Below are 20,631 nucleotides of genomic sequence, written 5' to 3'. Positions count from 1 at the left end.
TCATATTCTGTTTCAGTTTGCTGAGGTGGAGCTGAAGATTCCTGGCTTGCTGATTATCGATACTCCTGGTCACGAGTCTTTCAGCAACTTGCGTAGCAGAGGCTCGTCCCTGTGTGATATTGCTATTCTTGTTGTCGATATCATGCACGGGTTGGAACCGCAGACGATAGAGTCTATCAACCTTCTTAAGTCGAAGAAAACGCCTTTCATTGTAGCACTCAATAAAATAGACAGGTTCGTACAGATATTCTTGATTTGGCTTCATGGTTCCCTTCATAGTTTTCACATTGTCCTACATACAGTAAAACTTTGTTCATACGTTTTCCAGGGACCAAAGGGAAAAAACATATAAATGTGGAAAAACGTTTAAATGAAATTCTGTAAATATGAAGCTGAGTTATATTCCAAAGTATATATGGCAATATGAAACAATATAAACACAAAAGAAATGCACACAGATAAAAAAATAGGCTACAAAGAGAGGGAAAAAGTCATTTTCCAGAATAGAATAGCCCATCATTTTGGTTTGGTTTGTAGCCATGAACAGTGTTCTCAAACCCGTACAATTCGGCCATTATTTCCTCAGAAATATTACGGCATATCAAAAAATGTTTGATAGTCCATAGTGCATTGACAGCATGATTAATGGTCATTGAAGTATGCTGCGGCTCTTCGGTATCATCGTCGTCGTGATTACAATCCTCAGTCAGACCCCTTTGTGTGTCTTCAGCAATCTCAGAGATAGTCATGGCTTCTGCAGTGACGAGGTTAGCGTCAACATTTACGTAATTGCCGAATTATGCCTTCTCTTCCAATTTCATCCATTCGCCATCATTATCAGGAGCATCGCCATTATCATCCATGATATTAAAATAATCATCAGAACTACCTCCAAATCCAGCTTTTCAGAAACAATTTTGAACTGTAAGTTCTGAAACACTGTGCCATGATGCTGCGATGTAATGTATTGCCTATTAGAAAAAAAGAAAATAGTATATATTAATTTAATGTTTTTAATTTGTTTGAAGACACAAGATTATTATTACAACAACTCGGAGAATCGTGTCTTTCAGGGCCGCTTCACACTAAGTGCCCAGAATCTGCTACAGAGTAGCTCATATGAATTCCATGTCGCTGAGCGGCAGCCCGCCGCACTACTTAGCCGCCTTCCCTAGCCTACTGCCAGTTTTCATAATCTTCTTGCCTCTTGTTATTTTCGAAAAGGAAGAAGGAAAGAGAGTGTTGTAGGTTTCATTCACATCCTACGTTGAAAGATTGGTTGGAAAAAAGACTTTTCTATAAATTATTCGATAATTTATGTGATGACCAAGTTTATTAGATACTTCAGGATGTCAAAGAAACCTCTTGATGAACTTTCGAAAGTATGAAAGTAGATTTTTCCTTCCAATCTTACACAGTCTCGGAATCGACACTTCTGCTTTCCCCACACTCATTATGGCTGCCGATACAGTGTCTAACCTTAAATTTGTGTAGCCAGCCCGACACCAAGTCTGATCACTAGTTCACTTGCCTTTTCGTAAAGCATTGGTCTACTAATTGGAATGCCTTCTGTCCTCTTTTGCCTGAACCACTGTAATAAACAATCTTCCAGGCTTTAGTATTTTCCGCCCTGAATGCGGGTCCCCTTATCTTTACAAAGCAAAAAATTAAATGTATCCTCCTAATTCAGTACAAAACATAATTCCATCATTAGATGGAGCAATAAAATTCAAACATGTTTAGACTCGTTTGAACCATCTTCAGTCTAATAAGGGGGGGGGGGTGTTTAAAGTAATCTACATAATATAAGCTAAAAATGTGCTAAAAACATAATGAAGGAACAAGTGAAAAACAAAAGAGACAGACGGAAATAAAAACAATAACATATACAATATTTACATGACTAGATGGAGCAATAAATAACTCGCTGAGACAAATTCACTGAACAAAGGGTTAATATAAAACATAATTGAATCGAAAAAATGTGCTAAACCTATGAAAAGAAAGGAAATAAAAGATAACAGACAGAAACAAGACAATGTGCTAATAGTGAGTTTGCAAACCTCTTTTAGTTTGATAACAATACAAAAACAGGAGGAAAACACTGTGTTGAAAATTCAGGCTGACAGTCTGTCTTTGTAGAAACACCATCCCACGATTGGCTAGGAGGGGAGCGAAAAAGCTTGAGAAACCAAGTTTGAGAGGAGACAACGTGCCAGGTGAAATGTATGTGATAAGTGGTGGAAAAACGCCAATGAATTTAAAATTTTAGAATAGCAGCTCTCTCAATTTCTTCTCAATTTAACAGTCCCATTCTTGAAGATTATTACCAATGTTGGCTAGGTGTGTTTGCCTTATTTTAAGTGGTCGGGAGGGCAGCGACAAAAAATTGAGAAGCTGTGTTAGAGAAGTAACAGGTGCATGGTAAACTGTAAGTGACCATAGTGGAAACCGTCAATGAAGTTCCAATCTGTAATGGAAAAAACGAGGTTCTGTGAAAAACTTGGGCTGATAAGTAAAAAGTGTAAAATGGGTGTGAAGAAAACTAAGTTTAACTTACAGTAATGAAAAGGTGGTTGCCCTCTCGAACCGCCCTGGCCTTCTCAAAATTAACGGTCCCATTAGTACGATCGAGTCTATTGTTGGCTCAGCTGTGTTTGTGAGGATGGGGGGAGCGGAGGGGGAAGGGCGATGCAGGGTTGGTGAGGTGAGGGTGGGGAGGGGGGTGATAGTGAGTTGGAGAAATGGAGACTGGGTTTGTTTTTATTATAGACGTTCTGACAAATACAGTAGAAGTCCGTTATAGTGAGAATTCCTAACGACGAAAAATTAACTCGCTATAGCAGATTGTCATTATATCCGATTTTTTGTAAAAGTCGGGAGAACTCCCATACACATTAAATTCAGTATGAAATGGCAATCAGTTTGTTCAAAATTTGAGTTTTCCCGGATAATATCCACACTGTGGCTTACTTGTTTGTTGTTTTTCGAAATCCGATACTACGTGGAAGTGTGTGTTTAATTTCATTCTGAAAATATAGATATTACCGTATTTCTCCGAATCCAAGGTGAGCCTCACTTTTCCTTCAAAAAATTTTAATCATGCTTAAAAAGTGCTTTGTAAAATCATATGAATGTCTTTCTTATACAGTACGCATTTTTAGACTGTAGACGCTGAACATTGGCTTTAGTTATGCCGTATTTTTTTGCGGCTGTACAATTATGCTTTATTTCAGCAGGTTTAATAACCATTAACTTAAAATTGGCATCATAATATCGAAGAGAACTCGTTGAAAATTTGCCGGCAATATATTCCAGGCGTCTCTACAATACGACGATCCATCACGAAAATATTCTTGCTTATTATAAAACTGTTACTTTCACTCAGTGTCAGATATAACTGTCTGCCGCTACACGCACATCTTGCTTGCCAGATTCGGCCAACTTCAGCGGCTAGCGATGTATAGGTCTTATTATTATTTATTATTATTTATTTATTATTTATTATTTATAAGACTTCGAAAGTCAACGAACGAGTTTATTACGCCGCGGTATGGCAATTCCGACAATGTATTTTTGTGCACATGCCTCACAATTTCATCTTCGACTTCTTTAAAGCGTCCTTATTGCGGGCCACTGAATGCATTTTTTGTGCAGTATGCATTTTTAAGCCATCTTTGTCTACACGGTAACATCGAATATTGGCTTTGGTTAGGCCTATGCCGTATTTTCTTGCGGCTGCACAATTATTATACATTTCCGAGTGTTTAATAGCCCTCGACTTAAAATTGGCATCATAACATCGACGAGAACCTGTTGAAAATTTGCCGAAAATATGTTCTACGTATCTTTACAATACGACGATCCATCACGAAAATATTCCTGCTATCTATAAAGCTTAATTTTATTAAGCGTCAGGTACAGCAGACACGTTATAACTCTGCTACTGAGTAGTCGTAGCCTTTCTAAGAATTCAAAGGCTTGCATGTTTAGATGACATTCTGCAGATTTGAGAAACGTTTTTGTAGAGGATAATAGAATGTCATTCTCTCTTCACTATTTCCCGAGATCCAGTGACGTTACACATAGTCACTGTCCGACTGGTCGCCACGGCTAGCGATGTAGGGCTATGATAAAGAGGTGGTCGTTTATTGTCAACGAGTTTTGTGTGCTCGCGCGTAGGGATGAAAAGAAACAGCGTGGTTACTGCGGTATTGTCAGTGGTGTTCATTAATATCAGGCCGCGAATGCAAAATGACCCTTGATTTTTCACATGAGATTCTGAGAAAAAAAACGTTGTCTTGGATTTGGAGAAATACGGTATCACTCCAGAGGTCTCTGTGGCAAACATTTCAGTTTTTCTTCTTCAAACGGCATCACCTAACTAACCTAACCGTATATGTATCATGAAAACATATTTGAAACACATGTAGAGAAATGATAACCCCCTCGCTAAAAATTGACATGAGAATATCTTCCCGAAATTTAACTAGACGCGAGAAAATATGAACTATCCTCTGAAATCAGTGATGTACCCTGCCATATCTTGAGGATATCACTTTCTTACTTCATTTCAGTATACGGTATACCATTAAAATTAAGAGGTCGTTTACTTCAGCCTTTATTTTTAACGAGTTAACAACTGCTATCGGCCACGTTATTTGCGCAATTTATTACGAAAACGTGTTATCCTCTTTCTTTTTGAATTTTTTTTTTTTTTTCGAGAACAGCAGTCGACGGGTATTACTAATCGACTCCAATATCACCTTCGAATGTTGACGAGAGAGCTCGCAATTGCACATAGCGCAAAAACTATACCGTATCGAAGATGATCGATCGCATTTTGTGGTGAATGTTTCAGTTTTGTTATTCAAATAGCGTCACCCATCCTAACTTATCTGTACTATACGTATGATGAAAGCATACTTCAAGTGGAAGTAGAGAAATTATAACCTTATCGCTGTAAATTTACATGATAATAACCTTTCTGTGATTTAACGAACGCGAGAAAATATAAACTAACCTCATAATCAATGATGCAATCTGCCATATCTTGAGGTGTAAGCCTATCTCATTCCTACTTAATTGCGGTATTTAGCATTAAAATTAAGCGATTGTTTATTCAGCGTTTATCTTTAACGAGTTAACAATGGTTATCGATCACGTTATTTACGCATTTATTTCGAAAACATGTTCTCCTCTTTCATTTTCCTCGAGAAAGAGCAGTCAGTGGGTATTACTAATCGACTCCGACATTGCCTTCGAATGTCGACGAGAGAGCTTGCTGGTGGGCATAGCAAGAAAGCGATACGGTACCAAAGATGATTGATATCATGCAGTATAATGGCTGGGTGCATAAATATCGGCAACGGAAAAAATTGAGCGTGCACAATCGCTCGTAATAACGGACGCATCAGTGATAGGGTTCTCGCTATAAACGAAGGATAAGACACAATTTAATATAGGAATTTTGAAAGGACGGACAAAGGTTATCGTTAGAACGGGGTTCTCGTTATATGCCGTACTCGCTGTAGCGGACTTCTACTGTATATGGAATGAATGTTTCAAGTAGAATGTTCTTTTTTTAGTTGATTTCATTTAAATTGTGAGAGAGGTTCATAAACTGATCTAAATCGATGTGTATGCTCTCGAGAACCTTGAGTAAGGTGCCTTTTTGCTCATAATGCAAGATCTTAAGATCTTTATCTATTGATGTGTATTCGTGGCTGGATGCTTTATGATGTTCTCTCATAGCTGAAAAACTATTATATTTGAGAGAGTTGCAATGTTTGGCGTATCTTTATGACAAAATTGCGGCCTATTTGACCTACATAGCTGGAATTACAGGATTGGCATTCTAATTTGTAAACTCCGGAGTTCAAATATCTATCGTCGTCGTCGTCTTCCTTCAAAGTATTGGGCCATGTGTCCCGTTACAGTCTTGCATTTTTCCTTTTGCAAGACTTGAAAGCAATAAAATGTCCTTCCGACGGGTTGCTAGCCTGAAGGAAGTAAGACAATTGGAGGGGCTGCCACCTCAGCTAATGGACTAGCTGAAATTACAGCATTTTCTCCATAACTGATGTAATGGTTATACCTCCGTGACTCCGTCAACAGAGCGTCATCTGTGGAAACAGGTTTGTTCATCCTGGGAAGGTGAGAGGGCAGGAGAGGTTATGTCATCATCATCATCATCCTTCCAAATATTGGGCCATGTGGCCCGTTACGGTCTTGTATTTTTTCCATCGCTTCATTGGACGTCCTATAGATCTGTGTCCTCTTCGTTAGTAGCGTAGGATCTCCTTTGGTAGTCTTCCAGATTCCATCCTTTGAACGTGACATTTCCAGTTTTCTTGGCAATCATAGATGTAATTGATTACTGGTTTCACATTCAGTCCCTTAAGCACATCTTCATTTCTTCTGCGATCCCATTTTGTATAGCCTGCTGTTCTGTGCATGCTGTAATTCTGGAAATGTTTTGAGTTCTTATTGTCCATGCCTCACAGCCGTAGCAAAGGGTTGGTCTGGCTAAAGTGTTATAAAGACGTAAGTGAGTGTGTTTTTGGACAGGAGATGGCTTCATGATGTGATGTATAATTCCTTTTGTTTTGGTAAATTTGGATATTTTTGCAGAGATATCAATTTCCCCTTGGTAAGATAAACTGTATCCCAGATAATTGAATTTGTTGACTCTTTTCAAAATTTTATTATCTAAACAGATTTTACTGGGGCTAGGGTCCTTCTCCTTAAAGGCCATTATTTTTCTCCTTTCTGGTGAAATGATCATGTTGAATTTTAAAGAGACTTTCTGGAGATTAAATACTGACCATTGAAGATAATCTTCTGATGATGCTACCAATGCAACATCATCAGCAAAGAGTATGGCATCTAGATGTGTGAGATATCTGCTAACTGGGATTGATCCATGCCTTTCATGCCTCAATTCCTGCATTATGTTGTTCTATAGATTATGAACAACAAAGGAGAAAGTCCACAACCTTGTCTCACACCTCTGCTGATCGGTTCCCATTCAGTCTGATGTCAGATATCTGTTATTAATGTTATTGTTACTGTTGACAGTGTGTGGATTGAAAATGAGTTTGGAGTTGGTGGGGAGGTTCTAAACGCTATTTTGATGCTGTGTTTTTTGAAAATATTAGAAATTGGTAAATGCTACTATTATTGAAAGTGAATGTGGAAAACTTTTCTTTAGGAGCAGAATCTTTTTCTAGGGTAGTCTTGGGTCTGCTCTTATATCTGTTGATGATTTTGCTGATGAAGGTTCTACTGAAACCGTTGTATTCTGCCATATTGTAAATAGTATTAATTTCTTTTTTGTAATTCTTGCGAGATAAAGGAACTGTTAATACTCTGAGTACCATGCTATTGTAAACTGCTTTCTTATGTATGTCTGGGTGCAGAGAAGTTTGTTGTATGGTATTGATGGTGTGGGTGGGTTTCATGTATATATTAAAGGATAAGAAGGTCAAATACCATCAGATTGGCGACGGAGCATTACCATACCAATCTTCAAGAAGAAGGGAAGTCCTGCCGATTGTTCTAATTATCGCCCAATCAGACTTCTGAGCCACGCGATGAAGATCTTCGAACGTATTCTCGACAAAAGGATTCGCCAGATAGCTAAACTTACAATGAACCAAGCTGGATTCGTGAAAAACTGTGGCACAATGGATGCAATCCACGCTGCACGGCTGTTAGTTGAGAAACACCATGAAAAACATAAGCCTCTTCATCTCGCTTTTCTGGATATTGAGAAGGCCTTTGATCGGGTGGCACATGACCTAATCTGGTTAGCGCTACGAGAACATAGCATTCCAGAGCACCTTGTTAAGTGGGTACAGATGCTCTACGTAGAACCAAGGAGTTATGTTCAAGCTGCCACAGGAGAGTCCGATGATTTCCGCATGTCTGTAGGAGTACATCAAGGCTCTGCCTTATCACCACTGCTGTTCATTCTTGTGATGGACACTGTTACATCCGATCTGCACAAGCCTATACCATGGACACTTCTCTATGCTGATGATGTCATGTTGGCTGCTGAGAATAAGTCTGATCTCCAGCGCCAAACAGAAGAGTGGAACAACCGACTAGCGCAATACGGCCTGCGCCTCAACAAAAAGAAGACAGAGTACATGACATTAGATCCTCGAGAAGTTGGAACCATCCACGTTGATGGTGAAGATCTACCACGAGTAGAGAAATTTAAATATCTGGGCTCCACACTCTCTGCCGATGGCAGACTTACTGATGAGGTCAACACAAGTATACACGCAGCCTGGCTGAAGTGGCGAATGACAACGGGCGTCACCTGCAACCGTCGGATGAAGGACCATCTGAAATCTAAGATCTACCGGACTGTTATCCGTCCCGTCGCTCTCTACGGCACCGAGTGTTGGCCTGCTACGAAGGAGGTAGAACGTCGACTAAGCTTCATGGAGACAAAGATGTTTAGGTGGACAGCTGGCATCACTAGACTGGATCATATTTCAAATGACAATATTAGGAAACGCTTTGGCGTTGCACCAATCCAGAAGAAAATGCAGGAAAATCGTCTGCGCTGGTTTGGACATGTATTGCGTGCAGAAGACAATACACTGGCAAAGTCAGCGTATACATTGGAAGTCGCTGGAAAAAGGCCCAAGGGACGACCAAGACAGCGGTGGATCGATACAGTGCACAACGACCTGAAAGCTGTAAGACTACATCTTGACGTGGCCCGTGACCGAATTAAATGGAGACAACGAATCCATACAGCGGACCCTGCCACCAGGCGGGACAAACGCTAAAGAAGAAGAAGAAGATTAAAGGATATAGTGCTGTTGCAGTTGCGCATAATGGTTAAGTCCAGGTATTTGAGGGCTTTATTGTTTTCTGCCTCTATGCTGAATTTTATATGTGGGTCAGTGGAGTTGAGAGATTCAAGTACTGTGTTGCTATTAGTAACACGGGAGTCTAAAACAACAAACGTGTCATCTACAAATCGTGTCCAGTGTTGAATGCCGTTAATTTTACCAGTGATGTGAGAATGTTCTAAATTATCAATGTACCCACAAGGATCCCTGAAGCTAGTTACCCCATGGGAAGACCTATCTGTTGGTAAATGACATTATTGAAAGTGAAGAAATTGTTACTCAATGTAAACTTCAGAATCCGAATAAATTCATCTATTTTGCCTATACATAAATTGCTGAATTTGGAAAGATTGTTCTTGATCGATTGTATGGTGGTGTTAACAGGCACATTAGCATACATGTTAGTAATATCAAATGAATGAAGAGTATGGTGTTTGGATAAATTAAATTGTTTAATTTTTTGCAAAATTCTATGGAATTCTTTTCCTATGTATTGGCTTGAAAACGATAGTGTGATTTGAGGAATTTGTGAATGAACTGGGATACCTCATAGGTCGGACTATTTCTAAAATTGATGATGGGTCTTATGGGGGTGTCGGCTTTATGGATCTTGGGTAGTGCTTTTGCTGACCTGACCTGAAGATTGGACAAAATGGATGATAGTTCCTATCTTTTAGAAAGGGAGTAGAAGGAAAAGTGAAAATTACAGAGGCATTACCCTCCTACGGTTTCAGTAGAACCTTCATCAGCAGAATCAAGAGATATAAGAGCAGACCCAAGACTAACCTAGAAAAAGATTCCACTCCTAAAGAAAAATTTTCCACATTCACTTTCAATAATACTAGCATTTACCAAATTTCTAATGTTTTTAAAAAACACAAAATCAAAATAGTGTTTAGAACCTCCCATACCAACTCCAAACTCATTATCAATACACACACTGTCAACAATAACAATAACAATAACAATAACATCATCAGTAATAGTATTTAAACTCCAGAGTTTACAAATTAGAATCCAGCTATTCCAGCTATGCAAGTCATATGGGCTGCAATTTTGTCATAAAATACGCCGAACATCGCAACGCTCTTAAATATAATTGTTTTTCAGCTATGAGTGAACATCACAAAGCATCCAGCCACGAATACACATCAATAGATAAAGATCTTAAGATCTTGCATTATGAGCAAAAAGGCACCTTACTCAACGTTCTCGAGACCATACACATCGATTTAGATCAGTTTATGAACCCCTCTCACGTATTAAATGAAATCAACGGAAAAAAAGAACATTCTACTTTCATTCCATATATTTGTTAGAACTTCTATAATAAAAACAAAATCTGCCTTCATCTCTCCAACTCGCTACCACTCCCCCCTCTCCACCTCACCCCCCACTCTCACCCCACTAGCCCTCCACCGCTCTTCTCCCTCCACTCCACCCATCCTCGCAAACACAGCTGAGCCAACAATAGACTCGATCTTACGAGCGGGACCGTTAACTTTGAGAAGGCCAGGCCAGTTTGAGAGGACAACCACCTTTCCATTACCGTAAGTTGAACGCTTTCTTCACACCAATTTTTACACTTTTTACTTATCAGCCCAAATTTCTCACACAACCTCATTTTTTCCATTACAGATTGGAACTTCGTTGATGGTTTCCACTATGGTCACTTACAGTTTACCATGCACCTGTTACTTCTCTAACACAGCTTCTCAATTTTGTCACTGCTCTCCCGACTATTTAAAATAATGTAGGATGTTAAATAGTTTATTATGTCACCTAAAGAAACTATTTAGCATCCTACATATAGTTATCTTCAATACAGATCAGTAATGATATTTATCACTTGCAACATTTTAAATAAGGCAAACACACCTAGCCAACATTGGAAATAATCTTCGAGAATGAGACCGCTAAATTGAGAAGAAATTGAGAATGCTGCTATTCTAAAATTTTTAATTCATCCGCTTTTATCTATCACTTATCACATTTATTCCACCTGGCACGTTGTCCCCTCTCAAACTTGGTTTCTCAAGTTTTTTCACTTCCCTCCTAGCCATTCATAGGATGGTTTGAATTCTCTGTTCTCCCCGTGGAGGTACAATTTTAAAAATGGCTTTCACAGCCGCACATCTTAAATTCACTTCTCCTTTAGCAGGTTAGCAATCCCTACTTGCTAACTCAGCAGGAACATGTAGTTGCTAAGCAGAATCTTGGAGGAGTGTGCCAGTCCATCTGATGAGCCCAAATGGTGCGTCTGGATGAAACTCTGCAAATGCCCACGGCCTAACCATCCAAAACCTGGTTTTATTTCCGTGATTTTAAGATCTGCGGCCGTGAAAGCCATTTTAAAGATTAAAAGTTCTACATATCTGCCGAAAATTTTATTTTCAAAATAATACGTATGGTGAGTAGCAAGTCTTTTGATTTCTTATATGCTCATCTTCATTATCAGCTGGCTGTTTTTCTCCACTTAATAAAAACAGTAGCATAAAAAGAAATGATAAATTGTAAGTGAAAGTACTGTGCTGTAAATGTTGTGAAGGAAGATCATTGATGTTTTGTTTCTTCCACCAGGTTATACGACTGGCAAACCATGAACAGGAAGGATGTTCGGGATATCATCAAAGGCCAGGCACCAAACACTCAGTTGGAGTTTGAACAGCGAACGAAGGAAACCATTGTTCAGTTTGCAGAACAGGTCTGTACTTCTGTATATCTTCATGGATTTGAGAAGTGCTTTATTTTAATTTATTTTACAATGATCTTGACTTATATTACTTACCTCCTAACAATAATGCACCTGGATATTATAGGTATTTTTCTTATAATGTTTACTTTGTAAAATTTGATTAAGGCATACAGTGGTTGCTCTGCATTTATACTGTACTTAGCTAACATACCTCAGACAGGAGGAGTATAGACTCCATGCGTTAATGGGAGAAATTGCACCGCTGTGCTGCTTGTGGCGAACATTGTAAGTTATCAGTGTCGCCACACAATCTGCTATAGTCTCACCGCGTGTTGCATGACCAACTAAATAATAACAGTGTGGCTTCAGATTGTTTTATATGACAGCTATCAGCCTAATTCTTCCAATCTTGCAGAAAGTGGTCACATTTACAAGAAAAAAGTTTGCAGGAAATAGCAATAGAGCAATAATTGCTAATGCAATAAGAGAAACAACAGTTCAATAGCTACCCTACTCTTTCACGATAGAGGAAACGTAGTGAATTATTTATCAGTAGTGGTGATAATGAGATTAATGTTCATGTACACATTCAACAATGTTGTCTTCAGAAAGAAATGAAGGGCTTGGTGGAAAATGGGGATACCCTCCAAAGTATACTTTTGAGATATTTAGCATTTTATTAGATTGCCTGTAACTTTATCAAAACGATAAGAATCAGAAAAATTTTTAAGGATTGAGTTATGTGGGAACTGTATTAACTTCCTGCAAATGTAGGGCAGAATAGCTTGATTTTTATTGTAAAAAAAAAACGTTCACTTGACTACTGACATGTAGATGATATTGTAGACAAAACACAGATTTTCAAATACAACAGAAAAAATAACTCTAAATAACCTCATGAACATTAAACACCTTAAATAACATCAAGGTCATTTGTTTCTTCTATTTAATTTCCATTGTCTGATTTTAAATTCTGATAATAGCCATGGTGAGTGGGAGGTACAAACTTCAACATGAACATATCACACAGTTTAGCCACTTTGATGGGCCTACCATTAGTACTTTGGTTCCAGAACAGTGTCATTTATTTTCTGTGCCCTTCCCTTACCCTTCTGCAGACTTACGGTAGTATAGTGGCCTATATCACTGTATGTGAACCGTATATGCATTTTATGCCCTCCCTTAACCTCAGAACAGATGCCTTTTAGAAGTCGATGCTTATGCCAGAAGGGGTTTTGTTTCTTTTTGTTAGCTTTTTTTAAAAATGGAGTTAAACTAACAAAATCCTCTTTCTGCACTTCCACTACAGTGAACGGTTTCTTTTTCCTTGCATTTCGGATCAGGTTCGCCCATTCTTGAGGGGTGTAAACGTATTGTATACGTCGCTTTAACTTTTCAATAATGCCAAAATCTGCATCACAAAGCAAATATGTATGGCCAGGCACCAAAAATCTATGTTCTATGCTCTCAAACCAGCCCATTTCAATCACTAGATCCACACACACATAATGGGAAAGTTCTTATTTTGTCCCACTCAAGAATCATTATAAACAACAGGTGTTTCATGTTTCCTCTAATTTTGGGGATAACTTGAAGCAAACAACTACCTATTACATCCGCTCCCCATCCTGCCATACACTCTGGCCAAACACACACAAATGCATCACTTATGTTACAAACGTGAACACCAAATTTGTAGGTCCATAACTGTCTTAAATAAAACACAACTTTGGTTGAAATCATTAGTGTGAGTAATGCTTGTTGTAAATCCATTGTAATAACCGTGTCACATGCAAGGTCGAGAGACATTTTCTTTGCTTCAGATAGACTTTTGTAGTCCTTGTCAGCTTTCTTTAGATGTAGACGGTGACTTAATGCCATATCTTCAAGCGGGATATTTGCAGCTTCGTCACATACTTTACATGTGTCACTTCGTGGAAGTTTGAAGCCTATGTTGAAATAGTTATTGAACATGAATCTGTATTTATGAAGTTTTAAAGGAACAGCTCCATTATCATGGCAGTAGATGACATACACTCGCTACATTTCCTTGACTGAACCGACACTGAGGATATAATGCCTATTTATATTCTGTGAAAGCGAATAATGAGATTTGTATCTAGGAAACAATCCAGTGTGCTTCTTCGCAAACTCGACATAATCATCTTTGCACTTATGACGTCTGTGGTGATGCTTCCATCGTCTATCCACTTTCGGAGTATGTAAACATAACTCGCCATTCATATTTTGAGGAACATCTGTAATAAAACATAACCTAACTTAATATTTACAATGACTATATTCTGTTAATAAGTTTAATTACAATGTATAAATATATTTAATCGTACAGTATTTCAAAACAGCTTTGTATTACTGTATATTGGAGTAATCTTATGTGTATAAAAATAGAGGTGATAACCTTTGTATTAACTTCAACTTAATCAGGCATATTAGGAAACTTATAACTATTTTTAATAAAAGTACTCTGTACCTTTTAAATAATCCAATCGCTTCTTTGAGATTCCATGCACTGACATAAATGCCTATTTGCACAAACTGATCTCTAAGTTATTTGTTGTTTTAACATAATATTCAAAGCTGTTATGTCTTCTTGACGCTTCAGCATTTAATCTCTCCTTAGGGTAGTGTTTTTTACAAGGAACACGTTTAACTAGGCCAAAAAGATAGGCATTTTGGGTATTTCGATCTCCTAATTTATAAAAAGCATTAAAAAGTTTGTTCTTCCTGTTTTTTGCAATCTCCTTGTAGCCACACCATTCTGTTTTACAGCACTGGATACTGGTATACACTTTAGCAGGTATAACCATACCTCTGCGTGCAATGTATTCTTCTCCACTGTTACGTGCCTTCTTCCTGCTATTATCTTTCCATCTTTCTGTATTTCTCTTCCTCTTTTTGCTTTTAATTTCTATATTTTCTTCATTTATAAACAAACCACTACTTTCTGTGTCAGCCATGTTGATTATAAGCCCAGGTTTGCAACCTACTCTCCCATTGGTTGGTTAGGTAATCATTTAGCCAGTCGGAACCCAGGTATCAGAGAGATTTGGGATACTTACGTATTTCACTCAGAAGTGTAAGACTGCTCTGTAAGGCCTGTTATCTTATCCTTTTTAGTATTGACATAGAGCAATCCTGCACTCTGATAGTTCAATAAACAGATGCCAGATGGACCCAGCTCACATAATATGCACTTAGCTCAATTTTCACCAAAAGGAGGGATACCCCGTTTTTCCACTAAGCCCTTCAAATAGTTCTGGCATATTTCTAATACGATAACATTTTAGCGAAGGTAAATGCCGCTAGGGTGGCGATTAATTGTTCCCGTGATGCTCTCCATGAGACAAATGTAAGCATATTTCAGTTGTTATTGATGCAATTCACTCTGAACCAATCAACCCTGTAAATGTTTTGTTAAGAAGGAAGCCATACTTTCCATTGTCGACTCAGTTAAATTTAACTCAAAAGCTTTTCAGTCTGTCGAACACACAAGTTCATTATAAATAAAATATAAATACAACATGCGTGTAAAAAAAACACTATTGATCAGGGAATGAAAATACACACTATTAAACAAAGAATGACAATTTTCGTTCTTAGTGTAATGGTTAGCACTAATACCCGCTGTCCTCAGGTTTCTGGTTTAATTTCTGATTCCTGATACTGCCAGAAATGTAAGATTGGCATTAGGGCTGTTATGTGGTAAAAATGGCATGTTGTTGTTTGAGTCATCAGTCCATAGACTGGTTTGATGCAGCCCTCCATGCCACCCTATCCTGTGCTAATCTTTTCATTTCTACGTAATTATTGCATCCTACATCTGCTCTAATCTGCTTGTCATATTCATACCTTGGTCTACCCCTACCGTTCTTACCACCTACACTTCCTTCAAAAACCAACTGAACAAGTCCTGGGTGTCTTAAGATGTGTCCTATCATTCTATCTCTTCTCGTCAAATTTAGCCAAATCGATCTCCTCTCACCAATTCAATTCAGTATCTCTTCATTCGTGATTCGATCTATCCATCTCACCTTCAGCATTCTTCTGTAACACCACATTTCAAAAGCTTCTATTCTCTTTCTTTCTGAGCTAGTTATCGTCCATGTTTCACTTCCATACAATGCCACGCTCCACACGAAAGTCTTCAAAAACATCTTTCTAATTCCGATATCAATGTTTGAAGTGAGCAAATTTCTTTTCTTAAGAAAGCTCTTCCTTGCTTGTGCTAGTCTGCATTCTATGTCCTTACTTCTGCCATCGTTAGTTATCTTCTTCTTCTTCTTCTTCTTCTTCTTTTATGACCACATAGGATCACTTTAGTCAGTCCGTCGTTCAGGTCTCTTTGAAGGGATTGTTCGGGCTTTGCGGTCCTCCCAGTACTTCTTCAGACGCTCCGATCTTCGTGCCCTTTCCTCAGTTGAAAATGTGCGTGTTGTTGGTTTGTTTTGTGTAAGGGTAAAGCGGAGGTTTGTATTCTTGAGTTTTGTATTCAATTTTATCTTATTTTTGGTGTCTTCTGTTGTAAGGCCTATTTCCTTCAGATCCTCTCTTACTTCTCTGATCCATTTACATCCTGTTGTGGTATTTTTTGAGACGAGATTGTGTTGTACTAGTTGTTTCAGAAGTCTCGAGTCCTGCATCCTCATGATATGTCCAAAGAATCCCAGTCTCCTCTTACGCATAGTATCTGTAATGGGTTCTAGCTCTTTGTACACGACTTTGTTAGGTATTAACCGCCACTGTCCATCTTTCTGATATTTTTTGTTGATACAGGTTCTTCCAATCCTCCTTTCAATTTTCTGAAGTCTGTCAGTCTTTGATTGTTTATTCAGGTAAAAGAGTGTTTCTGCTGCATATGTAGCTTCCGGTTTTATAACTGTGTTGTAGTGTTTTATTTTTGTATTTATTGATAGACATTTCTTTTTGTAGATATCCCATGTTAATTTTTGTGCTTTAGCTAATCTATTTGTTCTTACTTGGATTGAGATTTTTTCATTTAAGTTATGTGTTATTACTTCTCCAAGATATTTAAACTGAGTTACTATTTTGATTTTATTACCATTTATGGTGACTTCTTTTAGCTGTGTTGGTTTTTGGGGCATAATTTCTGTTTTTTCAAATGATATTTTGAGGCCAATTTTATTTGCAATGTTTTGAAGTTCTGATATCTGGGTTTTTGCTTCTTTTATGTCCACTGCCAGTAATGCTAAATCGTCAGCAAAACCCAGGCAATTTGTTTTGATTTTTCGGCCAATCTTTATTTTGGGGGGACATTTTCTAAACCATTCCCTCATTACCATTTCTAGAGCACAGTTAAATAATAGTGGTGAGAGCCCATCTCCCTGCCGTAGTCCAGTTTTAATTTCAAATGTCTCTGATGTTTCACCCCTAAACTTCACTTTTGACTTGGTATTGGTGAGAGTCAATTTTATCATGTTTATTAATTTGGGGTGTAGTCCAAGGTGTCTTAAAATTTTAAACAGAGATTCTCTATGGATGCAATCATAAGCTTTCTTGAAATCTACAAATGTTATCACCATATCTCTGTTTCTTCTCCTGTTATAGTCCATTATCAACTTAAGACTCATGATCTGATCAGGACAGCTCCTCCAGGGTCTGAAACCTCCTTGATATTCTCCTAGTTCTTTCTCAAGTTGTAAACTTATCCTATTAAGGATGATTATTGAAAATATTTTGTATGTTATGTCTAGGAGCGAGATTCCCCTGTAGTTATTAGGGTCGGTTTTGTCCCCTTTTTTGTGCAGAGGATGAATGAGGGCTGTTGTCCAGTGTTCTGGTAGTTATTCTTTAATCCAGATAGAGACAAGTTGTTGATGGAGGGCAACTTTTGCTGAGGTTCCTGCATATTTCCAGATTTCCGCAAAGGTCTGATCTTCTCCTGGCGCTTTGTAGTTTTTTAATTTATTCAGAGCTTGGTAGACTTCCTTTATTGTGGGGGGATTGATGTTTTCTGGTGATGTTTTTATCGGGGTGTTGGTGTCCAAATGAAGGAGTTCTGTAGGTTCCTCACAATTTAAAAGCTTGTTGAAATGTTTAGCCAGAATTTCTGCATTGTCTTTATTGTTATGGGCCAGCTTACCATCTTCATCCTTCATCAGTAGGGTCGGGGGTTCATATTTTTGGAGCTGCTTTCTGAAGGTTTTGTAGTAGTCCCTTGATTTAGTTTTACTGAACTGTTCTTCAATTAACTGCAGGGTGTCCTTATGATGTTGTCTTATTATTCTTCTTAAGACTTGGGTAGTTTCTTTTCTCTGTTTTACTAGCTTTTGATAGGATATTTCTGTCTTTTGGGACTGATGTAATAGCCATGCCTGATGTCTTTTCTCCACTGTTTCATCACATTCACTGTTCCACCATTGGTGTTTTTTACGTGGTTTAATTGGAGCTAGGTCTTCTGCAATTTGTTTAAGGTTGTGTACTAAGTCTTCAAGTTTGTCTGTGATTTTTATTTTTTCAGTTGCTTTCTGATAATTTTTGTTGTTGATTAGCTGGGTAGGATCTATTTTTCTTTTAGTTTCAAGGGCTTGCTTTTGTTGTCTCCTCTGGGGAGTGAGATTAATTTTAATTTTAACTACGTAGTGATCTGAACCTGTGTCTATTCCTCGGAGGACTTTGACGTTATAGATCTCTTTGTGGTGGTATTTGTCCATGCAGACGTGGTCCAGTTGCCATTCTCCTTTAGTGTAGTCAGGGTGTTTCCATGTTTTGAGTTTTTGAGGTTTCCTCTTAAAACATGTAGATTTTGAGATTAAATTATGGTTTTTACACAGGTCAACTAGTCTCTCTCCATTTTTATTTGTTTTCTTGTGTGCTGGCCATTTTCCGATGATGTCACGGTATTTTCTTTCTCTGCCTAGTTGAGTGTTGAAGTCGCCTATTAATAATTTTATATGGTGTTTGGGGATGTTATCTATGGTCTGGTCCAATAGGTCCCAAAATTCTCCTGTTTCCTCCTGGTCTTTTGAGGAGTTGTTTTTATCATTAGTGGGAGCATGGGCATTCATTATAGTATAGATTTTATTAGATGCCTTTAAGGTGAGCGTTGAGAGTCGTGGAGACTGTGATCTGAATTCTTGAACTGAGTTTATTATTTTAAGGCTGACCAAAAATCCTGTTCCAAATTGTGAGACATTCTTCATCACTCTCTTCCCGGGTAACAATATTCATCCACTTCCTTTAAGACTTCATTTCCTAATTTAATATTTCCTACATCACCTGCCTTCGTTCGACTGCACTCCATTACTTTTGTTTTGGACTTATTTATTTTCATCTTGTACTCCTTACCCAAGACTTCATCCATACCATTCAGCAACTTCTCGAGATCTTCTGCAGTCTCAGATAAAATAACAATATCATCGGCAAATCTCAAGGTTTTGATTTCCTCTCCTTGGACTGTGATTCCCTTTCCAAATTTCTCTTTGATTTCCTTTACTGCCTGTTCTATGTAAACATTGAAAAGGAGAGGGGACAAACTGCAGCCTTGCCTCACTCCTTTCTGGATTGCTGCTTCTTTTTCAAAGCCCTCGATTCTTATCACTGCAGACTGATTTTTATACAGATTGTAGATAATTCTTCGTTCTCGGTATCTGATCCCTATCATCTTCAGAATCATAAATACCTTGGTCCAATCAACATTATCGAATGCCTTTTCTAGATCTATGAATGCCATGTACGTGGGCTTGTCCTCCTCGATTCAATCCTCTAAGATCAGACGTAAAGTCAGGATTGCTTCACGTGTTCCTACATTTCTTCTGAAGCCAAATTGATCTTCTCCCAACTCAGCTTCAACTTGTTTTTCCATTCTTCTGTAAATAATACGTGTTAAAATTTTGCAGGCATGAGATACTATACTAATGGTGCGGTAGTTTTCACACCTGTCAGCACCAGCTTTCTTGGGAATAGGTATAACAACATTCTTCCAAAAATCGGATGGGACTTCTCCTGTCTCATACATCTTGCACACTAAATGAAATAACCTTGCCATGCTGGTTTCTCCTAAGGCAGTCAGTAATTCAGAGGAAATGTCATCAATTCCAGGTGCCTTGTTCCTATTGAGGTCACTCACAGCTCTGTCAAACTCTGACCTCAAAATTGAGTCTCCCATTTCATCAGCATCATCAGCCTCTTCATGTTCCAGAACCAAATTATCTACTTTACCTTGATACAACTATTGGATATGCTCCTGTCATCTCTCTGCTTTGTTTTCTTTCCCTAGAAGTGGCTTTCCATCTGAGCTCTTAATATTCATACACCTAGATTTCCTTTCTCTAAAGGTTTCCTTGATTTTCTTGTATGCAGCATCTACCTTTCCCAGGACCATACAGCCTTCGACGTCCTTGCACTTCTCCTTCAGCCATTCTTCCTTAGCTACCTTGCACTTTCTATCCACTTCATTCTTTAATCGCCTGTATTCTTTTCTGCCCTGTTCATTTCTAGCATTCTTGTATTTTCGTCATTCATCAATCAGGTCTAGTAACTCCTGAGTTATCCACTGATTCTTAGTTGATCTTTTCTTCCTTCCTAACGTTTCTTCAGCAGCCCTACTGACTTCATTTTTCATGACTCTCCACTCTTCCTCTATAGTGTTTCCTTCAGCCTTTTCATTTAGTCCTTGTGCAACATGTTCTTTGAAACAATCCCTCACACTCTTTTCTTTCAGCTTGTCTAGATCCCATCTTTTTGCATTCTTTCCTTTCTTCTATTTCTTCAACTTCAGATGGCATTTCACGACCAACAAGGTGTGGTCAGAGTCCACACCTACTCCTGGGAAAGTTTTGCAATCCAACACCTGGTTTCTGAATCTCTGCCTAATCATAATGAAGTCTATTTGATACCTTCCAGTGTCTCCAGGTCTCGTCCACGTATACAGCAGTCATTTGTGGTGTTTGAACCAAGTATTGGCAAGGACTAAATTATGATCAGTGCACAATTCAACCAGCCGACTTCCTCTTTCATTCCTTTGTCCCAATCAATATTCTCCTACTGTACTTCCTTCTCTCCCTTGGCTTATCACTGCATTCC

The 20,631-nt window shown here is 38.3% G+C and overlaps 1 protein-coding gene across 3 annotated transcripts in view; it reads left to right on the top strand.

The window, feature by feature from the left end:
* The window catches only part of eIF5B (eukaryotic translation initiation factor 5B), a 501,408-nt gene that overhangs the window by 133,064 nt on the left and 347,713 nt on the right, over positions 1-20,631 (top strand). For all 3 annotated transcript variants that reach the window (XM_067136000.2, XM_068225162.1, XM_067136001.2), the window contains exons 12-13: positions 17-234; positions 11,454-11,577. In XM_067136000.2, coding sequence (XP_066992101.2) covers positions 17-234; positions 11,454-11,577 — 342 coding nt within the window. The remainder of the gene's footprint in view (positions 1-16; positions 235-11,453; positions 11,578-20,631) is intronic.

The sequence above is a fragment of the Anabrus simplex genome, chromosome 1 (genome assembly GCF_040414725.1).
Source record: "Anabrus simplex isolate iqAnaSimp1 chromosome 1, ASM4041472v1, whole genome shotgun sequence".
NCBI lineage: Eukaryota > Metazoa > Arthropoda > Insecta > Orthoptera > Tettigoniidae > Anabrus > Anabrus simplex.
Note: the sequence above shows the minus strand (reverse complement) of the source record. Positions and strands in the feature narration are given on the sequence as shown.